Here is a 22,103-nt window from a genome sequence, read left to right on the forward strand (position 1 = left end):
GAGTACACACAACCTCAAAATGACAGAGTAGCTAAAACTTCAACAAAACTGCAGTGAACATTATACTGGGCTGGTTATTACATCCCAAAGTCAGTTTGTCTATCAAGTTATCTTAATTTTTATAAGCCACTGCTACACTGTCTTAATTACTATAGGTTCTTAATAAATCACTATCTACTAGAATCCATTAAAGTGTCTTTGCTATTCTTGGCCCTTTTCTCATCCATAATTATAGTCAAATAAGTCCTTTGAATGTGGTATTTTTATTGGAATTAGATTGACTTGACAATCAATTTGGAGATAATTTATATCTTGACCATATTGAGTCTTCCTAAGCATGAACATAGTATATTTGTCCATTTATTCAAGTCTTCATTTATGTCTCTCAAAATTTCATAATTTTGCATATCGGCACTTTGTATATCCTTTGTTAGGCTTATTCCTAGGTAAGTGAATTTGATGCTAATACTTTCTTTTTGAATAGGTTTTCTAGTTGTTTCTGCTATATAGGAATGCAACAGACTTTGGATATGAATCTTAGACATATAATTACATCAGTTGCAAATGATAGTTTTATTTCTCTTTCCAAATAATTTGCCTTAAACTTCTCTTAATTGTGACGGCTGACTTCTGTACATTGTTCAATATAATTGGAGATAATAGAACATTTTAAAGAGAATGCTCCCAATGTTTCCTCATGAAAATTATATTGTTTTTTATAGATACCTTTACAAGGTTAACAAAGTTCCTCCTACTCCTAATTACTAAGTGTTATCACTGGTCAGTGGTGGGTTTACAGTTTGTATTATAAGAGTGGTGAATGTTAGCAAATGTTTTCTTCTGCTTCCATTGAGAGGATTTTTTTCTCACTTCCACTGTTAATGTGGTGAATTACATTAACAGATTTTCTAATATTAAACTATCCTTGCATTTGAAGATAGTATATCACCCTTTTAAAAATACAATTGGATTCAGTTGGCCAGCATTTTATTTAGGATTTTTACATGTATCTATTTGAGTGGAAGGTACAGGTACTTTCCTTTCTCATGTTTTTTTGAATCAACATTATTCTTGCCTAATAGAATAAACTTCTGCTCTAGACGAGTTTATAATTAAGAAATAAACTCTTGGTAAAACTTTTCTGTAAAGCCATTTGGGGCTACAGCTTTATTTTTAATTTATGTTTTTAATTGAAATATTCATATACCGTACATACGGTTCACCCTTACGTATACAGTTGTTTTTTCCTATTCACAAAGTTATGCTGCCACTACCAGAGTTGGACTTTTAATTACTGCTGTAAGTTAATTGATATAGGACTCTTCATTCTTTCTCTGGCTTCTTGAGCCAGTAGAGGAAGACAAGCAAGGGGAAGCAGATGAAGGAAAGACGGAGAGACCAAATAGAAAACAACTAACAGAGACTAACGAGGAATCTAAGTGTAGTAATGACACGGCGCTAAGTATTTTTAAAATTTTTCCTGAGATTGTATACCGTGTACAGAGACATACACAGAAGTATTATCTCAGAGTGAAATAACATTATATTTGGGATCTCTTTAAAAATATTCTAGGAGGGCTTCCCTGGTGGCGCAGTGGTTGAGAGTCCGCCTGCCGATGCAGGGCACACGGGTTCGTGCCCCAGTCTGGGAAGATCCCACATGCCGCGGAGCGGCTGGGCCTGTGAGCCATGGCCGCTGAGCCTGCGCGTCCGGAGCCTGTGCTACACCAAGGGAGACGCCACAGCAGTGAGAGGCCCGCGTACCTCAAAGGACAAAAAAAAATCTAGGAAATAGGGGGAATAGGTAAAACAAGATGGGCCAAACGTTAATGGCTGAAGCTGAGCAACTGGTACATGGAAGGTGATTATATTACTATTCTACTTTTCTGTGTTTGAGATTTTCCACAATGGTCTCTGTAAAAATATACCTCTTAGTAAGCTTTCCTTTCCCAGGTTCCACCAAAAAGTTAGTGACTTCCTTACCCATCTCCCTTAACGGGCTATTCACATCTTTTCTTTTTTTGGCTGAGTCATGCCGGATCTTAGTTCCCTGACCAGGGATCAAACCCACGTCCACGGCAGTAAAAGTGCCCAGTTCTAACCACTGAACCGACAGGGAATTCCCTACACGTACCTGTATTTTAAAATAGGATTCAATGCTAAGAAGCCAAAGGATTTTTTTTTTTTTTTTTGCGGTACGCGGGCCTCTCACTGTTGTGGCCTCTCCCGTTGCGGATCACAGGCTCCGGACGCGCAGGCTCAGCGGCCATGGCTCACGGGCCCAGCCGCTCCACGGCACGTGGGATCTTCCCGGACCGGGACACGAACCCCTGTGCCCTGCATCGGCAGGCGGACTCTCAACCACTGCGCCACCAGGGAAGCCCCCAAAGGAATTTTTGCTAACCACTTTTAATCCCATTGTCCTCTACTAAACATCATTATTTTAGTAATCTTTTTATTTTCCCACATACACGCACACACGCATATCTACACAGTTGTCGGAGTGCGCAAACGGCATGGGAAGGCAGTTTTCACCTAACATAGGTCTCTGGGCCATGGCCCCACCGCCATCTACGCAGCACTCCGTGGCGAAGTTCCGGAACGTCCCACTCATCCTGGCGGCGCGCATCGCCGCGGTGAGACATCTGGACGTCTTCCTCATGTCTGGGCACAACTTCTGCTTCTCCCCGTCCTTACTCCCACAAACCGGCCTTGGGCGCCCGTGGTGCTACTCCTCCCCTTACGCTTCCCACGCCTGGGTTTCCCACAGTCTAGGACCACGGGCTGGCTTTTCTCACCTCCCACTGACTTAAGACGCGGAGCCGGGTCTGGGGAAGGTGCGCCTGCGCACAGAGTGCCGTTCGTCGGGCAGCCCCCACCCCCCGCCCTCGCCAAACCCCGAGATACCTTACCCCTCCCGCAGGGTCGCTGCCCCAACGGCTCCGCGGACCTGGAACTTTCTAAACCCCTGCGCACGCGCTCTACGGCCCTTAACGTCCCGGCTCCGCCCTTCCCTGGCCGCTCCCCTTTTCGTCAGGGAGATCCCCACCCTCACGCCACGCCAATCATCCACTTCTTTCCTAGGCCTACCTCGCAACAGGCCTTTTATTGGCTGATCTGGGTGCGAACGCCGCGGAGGGGCGGCGACGATAGGCTGGGAGCCGGTCCCGGCGTATACGCAGAGTGCGTGGAAGGTGATTGGTCAACACCGTCGTCCAATCAGCGGCGGGCTGTCGGATTCAAACCGGACTCGTTTGGCTTACGGTCGGTTGGTCTCAGTCGAGTCGTTGCCTTCATTTGTCAAGGGCGTGTTGCTCGCTTGCGCCCGTTCTTCGCGCCTCGTCGCTCCGGTCCCTTGCTGCCCACCGCCCTCCCGAAGGATGGCCCATAAGCAGATCTACTACTCGGACAAGTACTTCGATGAGCACTACGAATACCGGTGAGCGGACCGGACGGCCTAACTCAGCCGCGGCCCCGGCCGAGCCTGAGCTGGAACTCGGGCCGGGTACCAGGGGCCAGGACCGGGAATCGGGGTCGAAGCGAGTCGGGCTGAGGTTTGGGTCGGAGCTCGGGCCGGGGGCCGGAGGTAGGGTCAGGGTCGAGCCCGAGGGCCTGCCGGGAGTCGCGGTTGTGTTGGGGTCGGGCCGCCCGGCCGGGAGCTTGCGCTTCTCCTCGCCTGACGGGCCGGCCCGGCTGGCTTCCGCCCTTTGTTCCTGTCTGTGAAGAGGACGAGGCTGGGGCGGGGATGGGGCCGCTTCTGGTACAGAATTGTTACCTTAAGGGGAAGGGGCCGAGGGCCTGAGCGGACCCGGCGTAGCTGAAGTGCAACGCCGAGAGCCCGAATCGCAGCGGTTCCTAAGAACTTAGGCCTAGTTCGCATTTAGGCAAACGTCCCCCTCCCAGTCACAGCGGGCGAAGGGCTGTCGGAAGGGTAATTTTGCTCAGGTAACGTCGCCAGAGAAACACTTCTCTTTTTCTCTCATTTGAAGTTAATGGCCCTAAAAAGTAGCTTGTAGGGGAGTCCCCCTAAAATGAGCTTCCTTGGGATTCGAAATGTGTCTTGGGTATGGCGACTTCGGCAGAGGCTGGTGCGTGTTAATTCTCTTGGGTTATTATTAAAGGGGCTTCCTTTTGAGACAAAATTGAGAACTCGAATGGATTTGGGGCATTTTTTCCTGCTAGTGTGTATCGGCAAAATTTTTGGCTTTGAGGGATTTCTGGTTTCTGCATCATTATGTGATGCACTAGAGCATAGTTGCTAAATGTGTAAGATTAGCAAATTGGATTGTGTGAGGGAAGAAACACTTAACATTAGCTTTAATGTATGCAGGAGATTCAGCTGGGGTGTGGCTTCAAAGACCAGCGCCACCCAGTTCTCCTGGGTGGTGACTAGGACGCTGCATTCTGGGAAACTACCAACTTGTAGGAGGGGCCAAATAGTGACCTTATTTTCTGCCTCCTATCCTTTTACGTTAGATTTCCAAGAATGCTATTTGAGTTAGAAAGGATATAACAGTGGGTGGCCTCTTTTTTTCCCTCCCCTTAGTATCTTGTAATTCTTTCTTAGTATCTTGTAAATCTTTCTCTGGAGAAAAACGGAGGATTTCTCTGGGCAGCTTTGCAGGTTAGTAATACCTGCATTGTCCAGCAGGGGTTATCCAATAATGGACAGAATGTAAAACCACAATCTTTCTAAAAATCTGGGAAAATATTAATTGTGAAACATGTCTGGCTCCGAGTAGTACTTTTCAGGACTTTTCCTGGCAGTAGTTCCATTTTCTAGTTTCAGTATACTAGCATAATCATTGATGAGCACGAAGTAAACTAGTCTATGCTATCAAGATTTTAGCCTAATAGACTAAGTGGTTTATGTGTAGTAATGAATAGAAGAAAATCCTGTCATATCTGAAATGATATATTCTAATCCAGTTTTAATCTAATTACTATCTAATCCAGTATTAATCTAATTAATATCTAATCCAATATTAATGAAACCTGGTCTTTCTTGACCAAGCCACTTGCCTTTATCAAACAGGACAGTAATGTCCAGAGAAGGGAAATTTAATTGTATCTTGCAGTGTTATCTTAGTAGCTCCTTTGTTGTTTGTACTGCTATGGCCTTTTTTTTTTTTTTTTTTTACCCCCTCTTCACCCTCCATGATGAGCCCTTGGTACTGAAATAAATGTTAGGTTTTTGGAAACAGTTCTCCTTACATGTAGTTAGAAATACATAGAGGAGTTATATCCATGCAGAAAAAAATACAGGTAGACTTCCCATCTGAGTTTGAAGCTACTTACACATTTTTCCCTCGTAATCAAATCCTGATGAAGTTAGCCTGTCTCCATGGTTTATGGAGAAGGTAGGGTATATGACTTATATCTAGACATAAATTGGAACATTTTGTACGGCATACGTAATATGAGTACAAAGGCTAGTTTGCGTTTTACATTTCTCTTGAGACTAATCAACAATTATGTAGAAGATAGAAATAAGGTAACGGGCTATTTGCAGAGCCTTAAAAGTAGATGTTAAAGCAGTATTTCAAGAGTCAATGAGCTAGCTGGTAAGTATTGCTAAGAATCATCATGTAGTTCACTGGAATTGGTAAAATTTTTACCAACTATGATAGTAAGCATAATTTGACTTGGTGGCCTTGTGGCCAGCAAGCTACATAACACAACAGTTCTAAGGCTTGATTTTGTTATGCAAATTATAGGAAATTGGTACTTAACCAACCACTCACAGACTAGAACTTAAGTTGGTGACAGTTTAGTGCTTATTATGGGTATAGGTTCAGTTTTCCTGTGACCTGACTGCTCCTTTCTTTCCCCAGCCAACAAATTCGCAGGCATATATCTAATACTGGTCAAAAAATTTGGTTGGTGGTAATGGATGACGGTATAAAACTACTGCTCCTGGAAGTGATTAAAAATGAGCCTGGGAATTTTGATTTTTATAAAGATCCTTTCAATTGTAATTAAATAAGAAGTCGGTTGGGGTGCATATTTGTTTTCTAAGAATTTTTCAAATCTCCAATTGTACCTATTCTTGATGGTTTGACATTGAAGAATATTGCGTGCCTTCTTTAAAAATTGATTAAAGTTTTGGATATAGGCCAGTAACTTATTGGAAAACTGAATGTCTGTTTTAGGTAGCAGGTACATGTATATGTGCATTTAGTGTTTTTTGCTTTTAATTTCGAACAAAGTATAAAGCAACTTCTGGAGTTATGTACAAGGACTTGTGTCTACTACAGATCTATAGAGTAATAGGAAACCCAAATTAACTGTAACAAGCTAGATTCCCCCAGCCCTGCTACCTGGGGCTAGTATGACACTTCTTAAAATCAGGGACCATTCTTAATTTATAATCACTTCTGTGGTCTTAGATGGTTTCTCTAGCTCCCTGATCATATCAATCTGCTTCATAACTAACAGGAAGGAGAAAAAAGAGAATTGGGCATGTTCTTTTCTTTCGAGGATACTTTCCATAAGTTGCATAATTTCTGCTTATATCCCGTTGGGCAGGATTTAGTCACATGTGACCAGAGGTAGCTGCAAGGGAGGCTGGGATGTCTTGGATAACCATGTGTCCCACTTAGTTTTTGAGGTTCTATTCCTGAAGAAGATTGAGACAATTAGCAAGCAGTCTCTATTAGGGAAAAAAAGTTAATCATAAATAAAATGCCTTCTACTTTTGGACTGCATATTCTAATCTCTAATTTGAACACAGGCCATCAAGATCAGAATTAAAGGTAGTAGAGAGTAGTCTTTAAGATTGATGCTAATGGTAATGTAACAGGGTTGCTTTAAAGAACTTTAAGCGCAAAGAACTCAAATTTTAAGTATCCTAAAGATGCATGTATAAAGTGACCATAATTGTAGGAAAGGCATATTCACTTAGAGCACTAATATTTCGCTGTATTTTTTAACAGGCATGTCATGTTACCCAGAGAACTTTCCAAACAAGTACCCAAAACCCATCTGATGTCTGAAGAGGAGTGGAGGAGACTTGGTGTCCAACAGAGTCTAGGCTGGGTTCATTACATGATTCATGAGCCAGGTAAGTTTTGCTATTAGGGAAGCACTAATTGAATTAAAACAGTAGTGGTTGTTAAAATTTTTTTAGTAATATTGACGTTTCAGTGGTATCCCAAAGTAACTCTGATAAGCTTGACTATTTTTGAATGACTGATATCTCCCTAGAGAGGGTTCCAATTTTATAGTAAATAAAATACCATGAGTGAAAATAATGCATTCTTCTAAACTGCAAAAATAAACTAGTTAAGAAAAAAGAAAAGGATATTGTTTTATTTTAAAATGCGTGTCATTGCTAGTAGTATCTTGAAGTATTTTGCCATAAATATATTTAGAATTCTGGTATCTCTTTGAAAACTAAGAACTTAATGTAAGACAACTGAGTGTCCTGTGTATAGAAATCGATGCAATTTGAAGTGATTTGTTTTTTCCTTTAGACAATTAGTATCTACCACATTAAGATGAAATGAGATAGCATAGCTAGTGAATTCAAATGTGCTGCCTGTGTTATACTTGAGTGCTTATGCTATTATGTGGTATTTACCAGAGAGTTTTCCAGATTACTGTTAGTAACTATTAGTAAACCAGACTAAGAAACTTTGTGGTGTTAAACTGTGTTTTTGGGTTATCAGTAAATCTAACTAAAGGACTTAAACTGCTTTGAACAAAATTTTAAGTCTTAGAAGCTGAATTAGGTAAAACTAAAGCTATCTTGCTTTCTGCTTTTGTTAAAAGCAGCAGCAGCAGCAAAAACTCTAAGACTTGTAACTTTCTTGGGATTGGAGCATATAATTATATTAAAAAGGTGTTTCTCCAGATAATACAATGCAGCTGAGGATCTTACCTATAGGTTCATAGTCAGTCCTCCACCTGCAGAAACAGAATCTACAGGGATGGGCCCCTAGGACCTGCATATTTTGAATGAGGTGTTGTGTCTTTTCCAAAGAAGAGAAGACCTTTTTCTTTTCACTGGAATTGAGATTCTAAAGATAGAAACCATTCTCCTTCTCAAATTGCATCTTTACTTAACAGCCCTTTTCTCCAGGGTGTGTAAAAACTGGGGGAATATTGTTAGGTTGTTTTCTTCTGTTTACTGTTTACAGTGACATGGAGCAAAATTTATTTCAGATACCTCAATAAGTAACATTAATTGACCATAGATTTATTTTACTTTATTTTGGTTCAACTGAGAATTCTTTGAATTTATGTTGAATGAATGAAAATTAACCATATAATATTAAAATAATATAAAACATTTTCTTTCTACAGAACCACACATTCTTCTCTTTAGACGACCTCTACCAAAAGATCAACAAAAATGAAGTATATCTGGGGATCATCAATTAAATCTTTTTCAAATTTAATGTATATGTGTATATAAGGTAGTATTCAGTGAATACTTGAAAAATGTACAAAGTGTTCATCCATTCCTGTGCATGAGCTGTATTCTTCACAGCAACAAAGCTCAGTTAAGTGCAACTGCAAGTAGGTTACTGTAAGGTGTTTAAAATTTCTAGTCAGTTTTTCTTTTAATGTAAGTGCCTGTTTGACTTTACCTGTTACTTTTGTTAAATAAAGTTTATATGTTGCATTTATCACTGTTTGAAGTTACTGAGGTTTGTTTTCTTAAGGTTAATTTGTGACTATTGAGGATGTTGGATGATTTCAGTTTTATAATTTTAGTCCTGAGGAAATAAATTCACTTTATAGAAATAAAATGTTAGGTGGGTTTAAACCCATTAGCTTGGTGTGATTGAGGGTACCATTTTTTAATTTATTTAAAATTTTTGGCTGTGTTGGGTCTTTGTTACTGCGCATGGGCTTTCTCTAGTTGTGGCAGGTGGGGCTACTCTTCGTTGCATTATGCGGGCTTCTCATTGCAGTGGCTTCTTGTTGTGCAGCATGGGCTCTAAGTGTGCAGGCTTCAGTAGTTGTAGCACATGGGCTCGGTAGTTGCGGCACACGGGCTCTAGAGCGCAGGCTCAGAAGTTGTGGCGCACGGGCTCAGCTGCTCCGTGGTATGTGGAATCTTCCCGGACCAGGTATCGCACCCGTGTCCCCTGCATTGTCAGGCAGATTCCCAACCACTGCGCCACCAGGGAAATCCTAAGGGGGTACCATTTAAATTCACTTATGAAGACACTAAGAACTAGGGATAAGTTTAATAGAGCCAAGGTAGATTTTATAGCTCTGTCATTAATTTAATTCCTAAAGAATTGTCGAGAATCTCCAACTGAACAAAAAGAAACCCAACTTAATACTCTGGGCTACCTCCACTTATGTAAATACTGCCATACCTAGTTACCTTGGGAGAAACCATTTAACCCCATTTCTCTTTTCCATGTGCCAAATGGGGATACAGTTTTCTATAAAATATCAGCATTTTAAAAACTTCGAAAGCACTGTAAAAAGCACCCTTCTTTCGGAGTGCATTTCGTGTCTGTTAAATTGCTTTTTTAGCTGCTAGGAAAATAGAGTGAATAAACAGAGGCTTTTTATCTTCATTGCTTTATGCTGGAGAAACCTTTTAGGTGAGCTGCCAGTAAGCGTAAGACCCCAGACCCCAGTGTGGTGGTCCTCTATGCCCCTCTCTTTAGAAAAGGGTGGTGCCTTTACACAATGAGCAAAATAAATACTGAAGGTGGTGATGGGCAGGAGCCTAGAACTTATTTCATCCCCAGGGATCCACCCATTGGCGAGAGGTCCCAGGTTAGGACAACAGAAGGATGCCAGAATTGTTAAAGTAAACTATTGTATTTAGTACAGACCAGTATACTGCATAATGCTCAACCTCTCCCCACTCTGGAGGTTTGGGTGTGTCTAAGTATGTTTACTCGCCCTGTGGGATCTGCACAGGACACCAGGAGATGAGCTGGAGCTGCCTGCATTTACTGCTTGAAATACCTGGTAGTCACTCAACAGAGGAAACCTACAATCAGCCTCCAGTTTAAGATTTTCAACCTAATTAACCGCTGTCAAACAGCTTGCACTCTTCACCAAGTAAGCAAGAGTTCTTGACTCTGCACCGTCCCTCCCTCCCCACTTCCTCACTCCTTGTCTCCCACTTCCCATCCTACCTAAAGTCTCCTGCCCTGGAGACTGCTTACTTCCACCCTACTTTTCCATCTCTACCTTTCCCAGCACATTCCCTAGTGGTCAATAGCTGTTTGTTGAACTGAGTAGTTTTGAAATTCTTTTCCGCGGTTACTTCCAAACTGCTTTAGGTTCCTGGAAATTTAAGACGCCAAATCTTGTTGTCTTTCTCTCTTCGTAGGAGTACAGGGTATGCGGTTCCCTTAAGTCCCCAGCCTCCCCACAGACTCCTGTCCCGCTCCAGGTGCCCGCCACCCTGTGCACCGTCCCCTCGTCCAGCCCTGGCCGACCGGGGGTTGTCCGCTGTCTTTGCGGAGACAGTTTCCTGTTAACTCCACACTCCACACGCGCTTGGCTTTAGAGGCCCAGAGGGTCACCCCACCGGGCACCTAGCGCAAGCCCAAAACTGTCACCGCGCACACTTCCGGCCGGAAGCAGGGCGGGGCCGGGGCGCGTTTTTGTGACGCAGTTCCTGGAGTTCTCTCCAAAGGTGGAAAAGCGGGGAGGAGGAGTGTCGCGCTTCCGTTCCGCCTGCCGTCGGGCTACTGGCCTAGCTGGCCAGGCTTCTTCCTAGTCACCCGCCATGGCGTCGGAGGGACCACGGGAGCCCGCGGGAGAGGTGAGGATGGCGGCCCTGGGCGCCCCAAAATGATGGTCTTGCGCGGACGGGGTGGGTGCTGGATTAGCGTGGCCCGGAGGCTTGTTGGGGACAGGGCCGGGGGCGTCGGGGTGGGCGGCCGCGGTCCCCAGACCCCGGGCGCGCCCACACGGCCCGCCGTTAAACGCGGTGAGAAAGGACGCTGTCGACGGGAAACCGCCTTACGTCCTGAGGCTGCGGAGGGGTTGCGCTACCGTGCCGGCTCACCGCACTGCTGATTGGGAGCCGAGTGTTTAAAGCAGCTTGTTAGTAACGTTTTCTGAAGCGGAAGTCTGCTCGACGTGCTTAGAGTACCTCTAGAATGGAGCCCTGGCAATCGCATAAATCGGCTTTCACACAAATTAAAAACCATGATTATAAGTTGTTAGTGGAAGTAAATCTCTCAATACAGATGTAAAAACGGAAAGAATAAAAGCCCAACAAGTTTTATTATATTCGTATTCCAAGGGCTCATGGCGATAGAAAGATTTTCTAGCAACGCTTACTTTTGCGTTTCAACAAAACAACTTTTAGTGCTTCGCTGAGTGAAAAGCAACAGTTTTAAGTTCTTTGGGAAATTTAATAGAAATAAACTTCCGCAGTGTGTTTTGAGCGCTACAGTTAAGTTTGACAGTCTCGATTGTCCCTAACTCAGCTGAGAGAGGTAAACTACCATATTCTACGTTAAAGCTAAGGAAACGTCACTTGTGGTTCTAACTATACAGTCTGGGTTGACTTTTACTCTCACTTTAATTGGTTGTCCTTATTCTTCATTTTTAATATTTGGTAGACTGTTTTTTCTAGTGAAAAAGTGTTTGCGGAGAAATTGTTAGCAAACAAATTCTTGTCCTTGCTAGGTAGAATTATTTGGACAACAACATTAGCATTTCTGGGGCTTCGAGAAGGGAGGGACTCTCCCTTTCTTTATTTTTTCCCCCCCACTTGGTTGATCTCAGAAGGTAGCCAAAACCCCCTTTTTTTCCTCAGGGCATCAAGTTGTCAGCAGATGTCAAACCATTTGTCCCTAAATTTGCTGGGCTCAGTGTGACATGGTCAGAGTCTTCAGAAGCACGCGTTTTTCCCAGCTGTGCAGCCACGACATACTATCCATGTGTCCAGGAACTAGCAGTGCCTGAGTATGTATCCTTCTGAATGTCTTGCCTTACCTGGGGACTTTTTTGCTTGATTTTAATGGTGATTAGACTTGAAATATGCAGCAGCTAACACATTAACGTTTTCAGAGCAACTGGAGAAGATGCTCCTCAGCCAAGCGTCTGAGCCAGTAGCACAACTTAACTGTGTCCCACACCAAAAACTGAAGCTCCAGCTCTCCTTTTCTTTCTCCATATTCATTTGATTATTTTTGGCACAGAAAGTGGAGACTGCATTGCATTTATTAGTGGGAAATGCAGTTCATTTGTGCATACAGTTTATAAGTGTATCATGTATCTAATGGGAGACGAAATGGCAGGAATGAGTGGGCGAGAGGAAATTGGGCAAAGACACGCCCAAATAAATAAACATGAGGAATGAGTGGGTTTTGCTTTTACCTGTTTTGCTTTATACATGTCCTATGGAGATGGATTCTACAAATTTTGGTTATAAATTCTAGATTTGACTTGAAAGAAGGCTTATATTGTCCTTTAAATGTTCTTTTTCCTTCTCAGGATTTATTCTCTAGGTATTTACAAAATGGTTTCCATTTATTAGCTGAATTTAGAAAAATAAATGTTAAGCCTTGCACATAATTGTGTGGATTACTTGTAGGTTTATTTTTAAGACATGAATCACCTTTATGCTTATGTAAAAATTCTTGTTTTTATGTTCCTTTGTTGGGTCAGACTTGTTTCCTTTTTTTCCCCATACCTACATGGTGTAATTGAAAATAGTTTATACTTCATACAAATTCTAGAACTGTATTCACGAGAATGAAAGTTGGAATGAATAAGAAAATCATTGGGTTGTCTGGTATATTTAGGAAATAAGGAAAGTTATATATATATATATTTTTTTGCTGTATGCGAGCCTCTCACTGTTGTGGCCTCTCCCGTTGCGGAGCACAGGCTCCGGACACGCAGGCTCAGCGGCCATGGCTCACAGGCCCAGCCGCTCCGCGGCATGTGGGATCTTCCCGCACCGGGGCACGAACCAGTGTCCCCTGCATTGGCAGGTGGACTCTCAACCACTGCGCCACCAGGGAAGCCCGGAAAGTTATATTTTTTGACAAAAGTTGAAGTCCTGCCTGAATGTGCTGAAGGTCTTTGGTAGGAATACGAAGTTTTCCATTGTAATTTCATCCTTTGTAAAAGGGAGGTTGGCATGGGTCTCTTTTGAGTCATTTCCTACCTTGAGTGGCTCACATAATAAAATACAAGATGTATCGCTCTCAGTGACAAGAACTCTTAAGTCATCTGCTGGGTGACATTCTAGTGACCCAATATAAAGGTGGAAAATATTTGTATAGCTAAAGCAGCATTCTGGTAGTAACATGAATTGAGATTAATCAGAGGCTCAAGGATGCTAAATGCTGAATTTTAAAATTATGTTTCTTAACCCCTTATCCCTTTATAGCTTTGATTTTTTTTTTTAATTGTTTATAACCACTGAAAAGGTTCACTGACAGTATTCCTGCCTGGCAAGAAAACAATTAAAGACAAAGGAGGCATGAAACCAAAGGGCAAGTTTAGAAAGAATGAGTGCCTTTAAAGTGGAGATGAAATGGTGAGACTTTACACAGTAGAGAAGTGATTATCTAGTCAGTTCTAATGTAAGTTAAGACTTGCATTGCTATAGTCAGATTTTGTTTAAATGGAGATCTCTTGCTGCCTTGAAAAAAGGAGTAGAATTTTCTGTAACAAACATATGTCCTCTTTCCTACTTATTCCAGTATAGCAACCTAATTCTGTATGTCCTTAAAGGAGTGACCTTTAACAGAATATCCATCTCTAGTACCTCTAGCAGTGCTTGCCAAGGGACTTCATTTATTCATTTGGAGTTCATTAGTGAAAGGCTGTTATATGGAAAAGCACTAGTTCCTAAGCGGGAGAAGACTGTCTCATGAGCTATGCTCCTGTTTTTGTCTTATATATAGATTTGAACTGGTGGAGATGGAAGAACACGAACTACCAATCTCCTCCAGGTTTATGTTATAGACAAGACAAATATCAATAGAAGTATTCTGGTATATAGAATTGGCCATGTTTGGGAAGTAGTGAGTATTTACTGGTGTAATGAACAAATAGAGGTTATGCAAACAAAGTAAATTCACTGTTCCCAGTCATCATCCCTGGACGATGGCTTTGTTGATTGTCATAGTACCTGCTTTGTGACAAATCCTGTGTAACACATGCATGAGGACATGTGTGTTTTGTTTGGGAATTACTGAATATGTTCATTTCTTTCATGCTTGCCACAATCCATGAGGTTGGCAGGGAGGTGTAGTGTTATTTTACACAGGAGAAACTGAGACTAGAAATGCTTGTCCAAAGTTCCTCAGAGATGTAGCACCAGGACCAGAATTAGCATTCAGTTCTTCTGACCTGAGTTCATTGTATTCCCCAAAGCTGCTATTGCTGTCGGTAAAGTTGAGCTTTTTCAGTATCTTGTAGTATACTGTAAAAATCACAGTGCCAATGGATGCTTTTAAGTTAAACCTCTCATCTGTGAGAATTAGCAGTTCTCCACAGAGTGTGGCTCACGTCAGGTGGGTGGGTGGAGGAGTGACTGGATTCCTGACAGGTTCTGGCCTGGTTAGAGGGGACCAGATGCAAGATATGTTTGGGAGACAGTAGAGGAGTACAGCCCCATTGTTGGGGGAAGCCACTAGTCAATTGGCCTACATGGTACAGCTGAAAAGTTAGGTTTGTTGGGTAGGAAATAGAGAGCTCTTGGGGCTGTTTTGGTTGGGGTCATGATAATCACTCCTGGTTTCTGGCTCAACTTAAGGGAAAGGGGCTTAAAGGTTTTGATTGGGTTCTAGGCACTGGAAATAGAGAAGAAAATACCTGGAGACCTGCTGCAAGAGAAAAGGGTTCAGTGGTTGTCCATATGGGTTTTGGTGGAAAAGACGCTATAGCAGTTTCCAGTTGAATACATGGAAAGATTTGGGATTATTCGTGAGAGCATAAGTTGGCAGTGGGGCTGGTTTGGGGACCAGTTGTTATGTTTTGGAGCTATATGTGCTAAAGTGAACTATTAAGTGGAAATGACCTGTAAGTTGGAGATAGAGGCCTGGAGATGGTGAAAGTGTTGGAATTGAAGTATGTAAGTGAAGTCCTGAGCAGAATGAGGAGAAATTCTGACTCAGAGTGAGTCCGCCAGATGAGATAGGGAGAGTGTAGGGGAGGCCACGACATGGAGAAACCTTTGGAAAATGGGTGAGAGCAAGGAGAGGGCAGAGGCTGCCAAGTGCAGGCTAGTGGAGCTTTTCAAGTGATGTGATAGAGGTAGACACCATGCAATAGAGGCTACTGAGCTTGGCAGGAAGGAGGGTCCTGGGAGACTTGGTGGTCGTCGGTAGTGATGGGGTAAGGGGAAGTGGGGCTGAGAGATTAGCAGGGGAGGTTAGGGGCTGCTAATAGCAAAAGGAGGGGGGCAGATGAGACGGTGGGGCATAGAGGAAGCGTGTTACTATGTTAAGGGCCATCTGAGTGATTTGTGGCAACTGGAACTTTAGAGGCAAGCCATTTGAAGCCCCAACTGCAGATGCTGTGGGTTATCTCTTTGAAGTTTTGTGTTGTATGTTGCTCTCTGCATGTAACTATATTTACCTGGGATGGAAAGAAAAAATATCAACTTTCCAGAGGAAGAAGGATCAGTGAGGGGATAGAAACCCAAGTGACTTATCCAAAGGGGAAAACCAGATTGTGACCCAAACCGAGGTCTCCTGATTCACAGGAGAAAAATGTTCTGGGTGACAGCAGCCTTCAAAACCACTACTGGATCCTGCCTCCTCCCACCTCCCTTTCCTTCTTTACCTGAATTTCATTGGTTTGTTCATTTATCCATTTTTCAGACTTGGGCTAGTAATTTTAACTTTTTTTTTTTTTTTTTTTGCTATCAGCCCATCTTCTTTGCCTGTCTTCTTTTGTGGAGAACAGGTTCTTCACCTTAATCTGCCCTCCCTTAGATTTTCTGAGCATCAAACAAAATAAAACAGATTCACATCTAGGGTTAGCATCTGGGGAGCAGGATGAAACTTTGAATCTTTCTCTTCTCGGCAAAGAGCAGTACTAGGCCAGGTGTTCTGTGGGGCAGAAAATGGTCAGTAAAAGGGTTCGTTGAGGTTTTAATCAGGAATATTTCATTACTAGAATCAATTGCTTACAAGAAAAAGATCTTATAAGATTTAAACTTGTTATAAAATGTCATGAATTAATAGACGGTGATTCCAGGCAGTTCAGTGCTGCATGGAAGCGAAAGCAGTGAACATTCTTATCAGTGTGTTAACAGGTCTAGCCTGTAGATAGTGACTCCTTTCCTTCCTCAGTGCAGACTCTTACTTGGAGCAGAGTAGAAACACGACTTCTAGTAAGTGGTGCCTACGCCCATATCTCCTGACAGTTGAACAGTTGGAAGATCATATGGGATGTCTCATCATTAGCTTTGGCTCTTCCTGCCTTTCAGTGGACCAGTACACTTTGGGATTTCATTGATTTGCTACAAGATAATTTGGAGCTCTGGAAAGTCACAGAAACATCTGCTGGTGCTTATTTGTGGGAATGAGAAGATAGTGATTTGTATTTAACTCAGCTGCTTAGCATTTTGTCATTGTATCAACTTTCATTGCAAAATGGTTGAAACCTCTGGCCATATACCAAATTTGCTAAAAAAATAAAAATCAATGTTAAATTATATTTCAGTTTAGCCTAGCAGCTTGAGAAAGTTGAGGCAGTAGCAGTGTTCACAGATGGTTCCATCTTGTTAGCAGTGTGTGTAGTTCCTGGACTACCTCGTGCGTAGTGTCCCCATTGCAACTCCAGCCCCAAGAGTCAGTAGAGCACAGGATGTGGCAGTGGGCTTGGAGCAGGGAAGGGGCTGGGCAGGCTGTCTGCGGGCACCTGGGGCCTCAGGAGGCAGGCCCTGCAGGTTGTCGGGGTAGAGGTTGGATGGGCAGTAAAAAAACTCCCTCTACTGAGAGAATGGTCTGGATAGCTCTTTTGGCCAGGGTTGCTGAGAGAGGCTTTTCCAAATGTTTGACAGCGTGAGAGTGGAAAGCTGCTGGAGCATCCTTGGGCTTTTCTAATGTTCCTTATAATAGGGTCCTTTCATGGAGGTTCCAGATAAGTAATGAGAAAAACAGAACTAGGTCAGCATCTTTCTTTGCAGGTTAAGAAAAAGTGCTCAGAGGTTTTATTTGGTTTTTAATTTGAGGTATTGCTAGAATAAATGAACTCAAAAATAGTAAAAAGTTTAAATTTGTTTATTACAAAATATTAAGCTCCTTGGTTTGTGGTATGAAATCTGCAACTAAAATTTACATGTTTTATTTAGACAGAAACTGTATGCCGAAGATATGGCTTTTGGAGCTTCAACTTTTCCACCTCAATATTTATCTCCTGAGATCCCTCTTCATCCATATGCCTATTCTCCTTACACCCTGGAGTCGTCACAAAATGTTTGCCCAGTGCCTGGCTCCCAGTATGATTACAACCAACCCGGTTGTTTCGGAGGTTTTCAAACCGTGAAGCCACGAAACGAGCACGTGTGCCCTCTCCCGCAAGACACAAAAGCTCTGTTTAAGGTCTGTAAATGTTTTGGTTTTGTTGATCACTTTAGCATTTAAAACATAAAGAACTGTTATTTAAGGTATTTAAATTTTGAGATATTTAAAATTTGATATGGTCTAACCTTTCTAAAAAATGGTTGAGTTGTACTTATGAATTTGCAAATTTGAGCCTTTTTTATAGTGAATTTATGTTAATTTTTAATATGTTACTTTTCAATTATGTTTACTTTTTAATGTTTCCCGCAGAAGAAAACCTGTGATGAGCAGAAGTTTGACACTAAGAAGACTGATGGACCTATATCATCTGATTTAAAATCAGTTAAAAGTTCACCTCGTATGTCCATTCATGCTGAGAATAGTTTGAAATCAGGTAAAAATAACATGCTCTGTATGTTATGTCTTCCTACCTTGTCTACCCCCAGAAACGTCTCTGTTCTTTGAACTATTTTTGTGGACTTACTCATCATGAAAAACTGAGGCCATCAGGTTTCCTGTGGGATCCTGGGGGCCTTTCCTCCCGGGGAGGGAACTTGTTTGTGTGGGCTCTATGATGTGTCCTTAACATGTTATTACCTTGTTTTGTGCAAGAACTTCTGTTAAGTCACATAGCAAGTAGGTGATAATCACCCGCCTCAAAACAGTTGTTAAATAAAAGTGAATTACAGTCACATCCCTTGTACTATATTTGATCATGTTCATCCCTGAAATAGCTTCTCTGGTATTCTGTTGGGACACTTTTTAATACGTGGGAGAGTTGACTGGTTTAAATCCCATCCTAAACAATACCAAACCTGGGGCAGGACAGTCATTCAGAGGACATGTCTGCTCTGGTCTTGAAAACTGCTGTTCCAGTCTCTGGCTGAAAGTTAGTGATTATACATGATGTCTTGTTTTTTTCGTGTAAATTACTTACTATTGCACGTTGATCACAGCCATCATCTGTTTATATAATAACTTAAAACCTTTGTAATAGCGTACTTACTGGGAATGGTCTGTCATTTTATTTACATGTGTAATTTATTGTTACTTGATATGTAACTTTTTCTCTTGGTGTTGACTTCACTCATAAACCATCTGGTACGTGGTAATGTGAAAGAAAATTTGAACAGTTAACTGTAATAACTCTAGCCTTACAATTAAATAATTTAAAAAATGCTGGGGCTTTATGGCATTGTAACCTGTAGCATCATTCATTTGCATTTGAAGGAGAAAGATGGGAAAGAGCTTATAAGTTTCATTTTACTTCTCTCCAGTTTCTTCCAGCAAACTAAAACATGGAAATTTTATTATTTAAAGAAAATTTGTAAGAGTCCCCTTAATCTCACAAATCTCTAAAGTGTGTATTAAGAATAATTGAAATGCCCAGCTGCACAGTCAGGTTAAGGTAGCCATTTCATCCACTTTAGAATTACTCCTAAAATTTGCAGTGTGTTTTCGTTTTTCTGCTTGGTGGCCCCCATGGTCATTTATGTTTTCCACTGTTACAGAGAAGGTTAACAACACTACAAAAAATTAGGCTGTTTGGACAATAACGTGTTGCATCAATAGCAATAGACTTTCTACTCTGCAATTTAAGTGTGAGTACAGGTCATTAGACAACATCTAAATTTTTACCCCTACTTTTAATTCTGTAAATACAGATGGTTATTATAAACGAACAGACAGGAAATCCAGAATCATTGAAAAAAGTGGATCTGCCTCCAAACCTGAGTTTGAATTTACCAGGTTGGATTTTCCTGAACTGCAGGGTCGAGAGAACAGTGAGATACCAGAGATACAAAAGCAGCTCAAGTGGGGGCCTTTACGCTCTGCCTCTACTGATGTTTCTCTTCTAAGAGAAGTGGGGAAACCTGCTGCAGTGTTAGCAGAGGTGAGTGCAGCCTCCTGCTCTTTTTGTTCCCTTCTTTCTTCCTTTCTCCTCAGTGATGGGTAGTGATGCAAGGACATCACTTCAAATACTACACTTCACATCTTGGTGTGGGAGGGGCCTCTCAGTTCGCTTAGGTGACTTTCTCTGTTGTTTGAACTGTTTATAGTCAGCTGTAACACCTGGTGTGGCTATTCTTTCCAGAGAATCACTTAGCAAGTGTCTTCATATCTGGTGGCTAGAAAGCATTGCAGTGTCTCAGGAGGAGAAGATTGTAGCACGGGTTCCTGCTTCCACAGCACATTGTGAAAATGTTGTTTCTACCATTGCATTCTGGTAGCACTTTTTCCAATACAGGGAAAGAGATTTTTTTAAATCAAATAGTAATGTTAAAACTGTGTAGTGTAACTTCTGATTTTTCCAGGTTTTTATCTGCACCTCAGTCTTGTCAATGATACGGAAAATGTCATTGCAATAAGTGCACTCAGTGCCTAATAATCTTAAATTGCACTGTATTCACCATTTGATCTCAAAGTTTTACTCCATCAAATTGATGCATTTTTCCTCTCAAACAGATTGATTTTGAGACTTCCAGGAAAAAACCTTATTGGGTTAGTAGTCCCTAAAATGGCTTGTGACAAATTGGGGCCCATCCCAGTATGGAGGTAAGGAGAAAGAAGAAACAATGAAGAAAACAGAGCTTACCAGTTCATTTAGCTCTTGAATGGAGAAAGGATTTCCATTTCCTGTCCTAGCACTTCTCTTGGGTGCCTGGATACTAAACCCTCTGAAGACTTGATGGTAGTGGCTTATAATGTGCAGAAAATAAATCATTCCCCCCATGTTGACCCTTAGACTATTATACCTTGGTGTTATAATGTGCAGAAAATAAATCATTCCCCACATGTTGGCCCTTAGATTATTATACCTTGGTGTTTTCCTTTTACACAGTGGTGATAAGTAAGGCCAATTGACTGATATAGAAGAACCACAGTTTCATTAGGCAGCTTTGTGACTGCTTTCTGGGCCCTGGCTGGGTGTATGGAATAGCTGAGTAGTCGAGGGGCTCCATGCTTTCATCATGGGTGGTCAGTGGATAATTCCAAACCTGTGAGCACTGTACAGAAGTAGGACAGAGTACAGCGGGTCCAGGGTGAGTGGAAGCATGACTGACACTTTATGTCATGGTCACTTGTTACATATGAGTACTGCATATGTGGACAAGAAGTAAGGCATATCATGCTATGTGGGGAGATGTACATACTCATTGCTTTATATATTCACACTCTTGAATTATGTGTGGAGTATTTTTTTGTTTTTTTCCCATTTTCCCTCTAAAAGAAACCTTTTTTTTCCTGATGGTATTAGTAACATCTTTCAACATGAGAAAAATATTCAGGAAAAAAAAAATTGTCTGAAGCTGTACAACCAAGAGAAAACCATGTTTGACACTTACTCTTTTTTTAATGGTACATTGTGGGAATTGAGGGGCATTCCTTTCAATTTAGGATACACATGTATGATACAAGCTTGTGTTTGAATTTTTCAAAACTTGTGGTAGTTTTTCCATGTCATAAAATATTTTTTGAAAATATAACTGTTGCATTGAATCTTTGGTATTGATATATATAATTTAACCATTCTAGAATAGGTAAGCCATTTCTAGTGTTTCATTGGCTTTGGTGAGCATAAAAGTTACGTTTACTCAAAGAACAGGCTGTGTTTTAATCATTTATGTTATTTTATTTTCTCCTTTGATGAATTTATTTTTTTTTAGTTAACATAATTGCCTTTACATACTGTGTCTATCTGGAGCCCCATAGAGAACACAGCAGCCTATAGGATGGGGCCGGAAGAGAATTTGTTTCTCAGTGTGCAGTCACTTCCACAGAGCCATGCTGATGCCACATCACCTCCTCCAGGACTAGCCCAGTGTTTTGGAAGCTGAGAAAGGTGCTAATAGAAGGGAGAATGGCATCTTTCTCTTTGCCAGACTCCCAACCTCCCCATGCCTTTGGAGTTTCCAGAAATGTTTCATTAAAAATAAAAATTCACTTCCCCAGTCACTCTTGTTTTGCATCCATTTGGTAATAGCGAAATGAAATTATCGAGATTCTGTTCAGAGGTTGGGCCTCAGTCCTGCAGTGGATTGAAGCAGACAGCTCCGCACTCCTGGGATGGGGTGGGTGCTCTAGGCGGCATCTCCTGCAAGATTTGTATGGTGTGCATCTGTCAGGCAGTAATTTGGAATTTGCAGGTTAGCAAGTGACACCTGCCTGCCCAGAGAGCCCTGCCTGATGTCTGTAGGGAAGTGGTGGGTCCTCTGGGGAGGCCCTGGGGCAGGAAGGCCCAGGGTGAAGTAGCTATTTCCAGGCCCTTAGTGAGCTCTACCACGGGGCCAGGAATCAGCGGATGCCACATGGAGGATTTTGCTTCATTTCTATTTGTAATGAAAATGGAGGCTTTCTGTCCTAGTTAAGGAACATGTTCTTTCCATTGTTCTGAAACAGCTCTTGGAGGTTAACAGGCTTCTACTATCCAGGCAGAGAAGTGGCACAAGGCATATTCAGCAATCAGCTATTTTGGCCACTGAACAATTCTTTTTTTTTTTTTAACTAGGCTTAGATGTAATGGAATGGTAAAATGGATAAGTTTATGAAACATATGAACTCCAGAATTTATTTTAAATCCATTCAGTGTGAATTTATCATTTTCCTTTCACTTTGGCTGCTGGTCATTTT

The 22,103-nt window shown here is 41.9% G+C and overlaps 2 protein-coding genes across 18 annotated transcripts in view; both read left to right on the forward strand.

Annotated features, from left to right (window-relative positions):
• Positions 1–3,261: 3,261 nt before the first annotated feature.
• On the forward strand, positions 3,262–8,633 carry CKS2 (CDC28 protein kinase regulatory subunit 2). The gene is made up of 3 exons (XM_032633932.1): positions 3,262–3,439; positions 6,936–7,063; positions 8,308–8,633. The coding sequence occupies exons 1-3, from the start codon at positions 3,381–3,383 to the stop codon at positions 8,358–8,360; spliced, it is 240 nt and encodes a 79-aa protein (XP_032489823.1). The 5' UTR covers positions 3,262–3,380; the 3' UTR covers positions 8,361–8,633.
• Positions 8,634–10,600: 1,967 nt separating this feature from the next.
• The window catches only part of SECISBP2 (SECIS binding protein 2), a 40,285-nt gene continuing 28,782 nt past the window's right edge, over positions 10,601–22,103 (forward strand). For 7 of the 17 annotated variants that reach the window (XR_004350286.1, XR_004350288.1, XR_004350287.1 and 4 more), the window contains exons 1-5: positions 10,601–10,750; positions 11,756–11,904; positions 17,261–17,510; positions 17,742–17,865; positions 19,136–19,365. Coding sequence is in view for 11 of the 17 variants with exons in the window: in XM_032634350.1 (XP_032490241.1) it covers positions 10,715–10,750; positions 11,756–11,904; positions 17,261–17,510; positions 17,742–17,865; positions 19,136–19,365 (789 nt within the window). In the remaining 6 variants the exon portion in view is untranslated. Of the gene's footprint in view, positions 10,751–11,755; positions 11,905–17,260; positions 17,511–17,739; positions 17,866–19,135; positions 19,366–19,846; positions 20,028–22,103 lie in introns of those variants that run through there. The other 10 variants (XM_032634352.1, XM_032634354.1, XM_032634353.1 and 7 more) reach the window with 6 other exon arrangements.

The sequence above is a fragment of the Phocoena sinus genome, chromosome 6 (genome assembly GCF_008692025.1).
Source record: "Phocoena sinus isolate mPhoSin1 chromosome 6, mPhoSin1.pri, whole genome shotgun sequence".
In the NCBI taxonomy this organism is placed as follows: Eukaryota; Metazoa; Chordata; class Mammalia; order Artiodactyla; family Phocoenidae; genus Phocoena; species Phocoena sinus.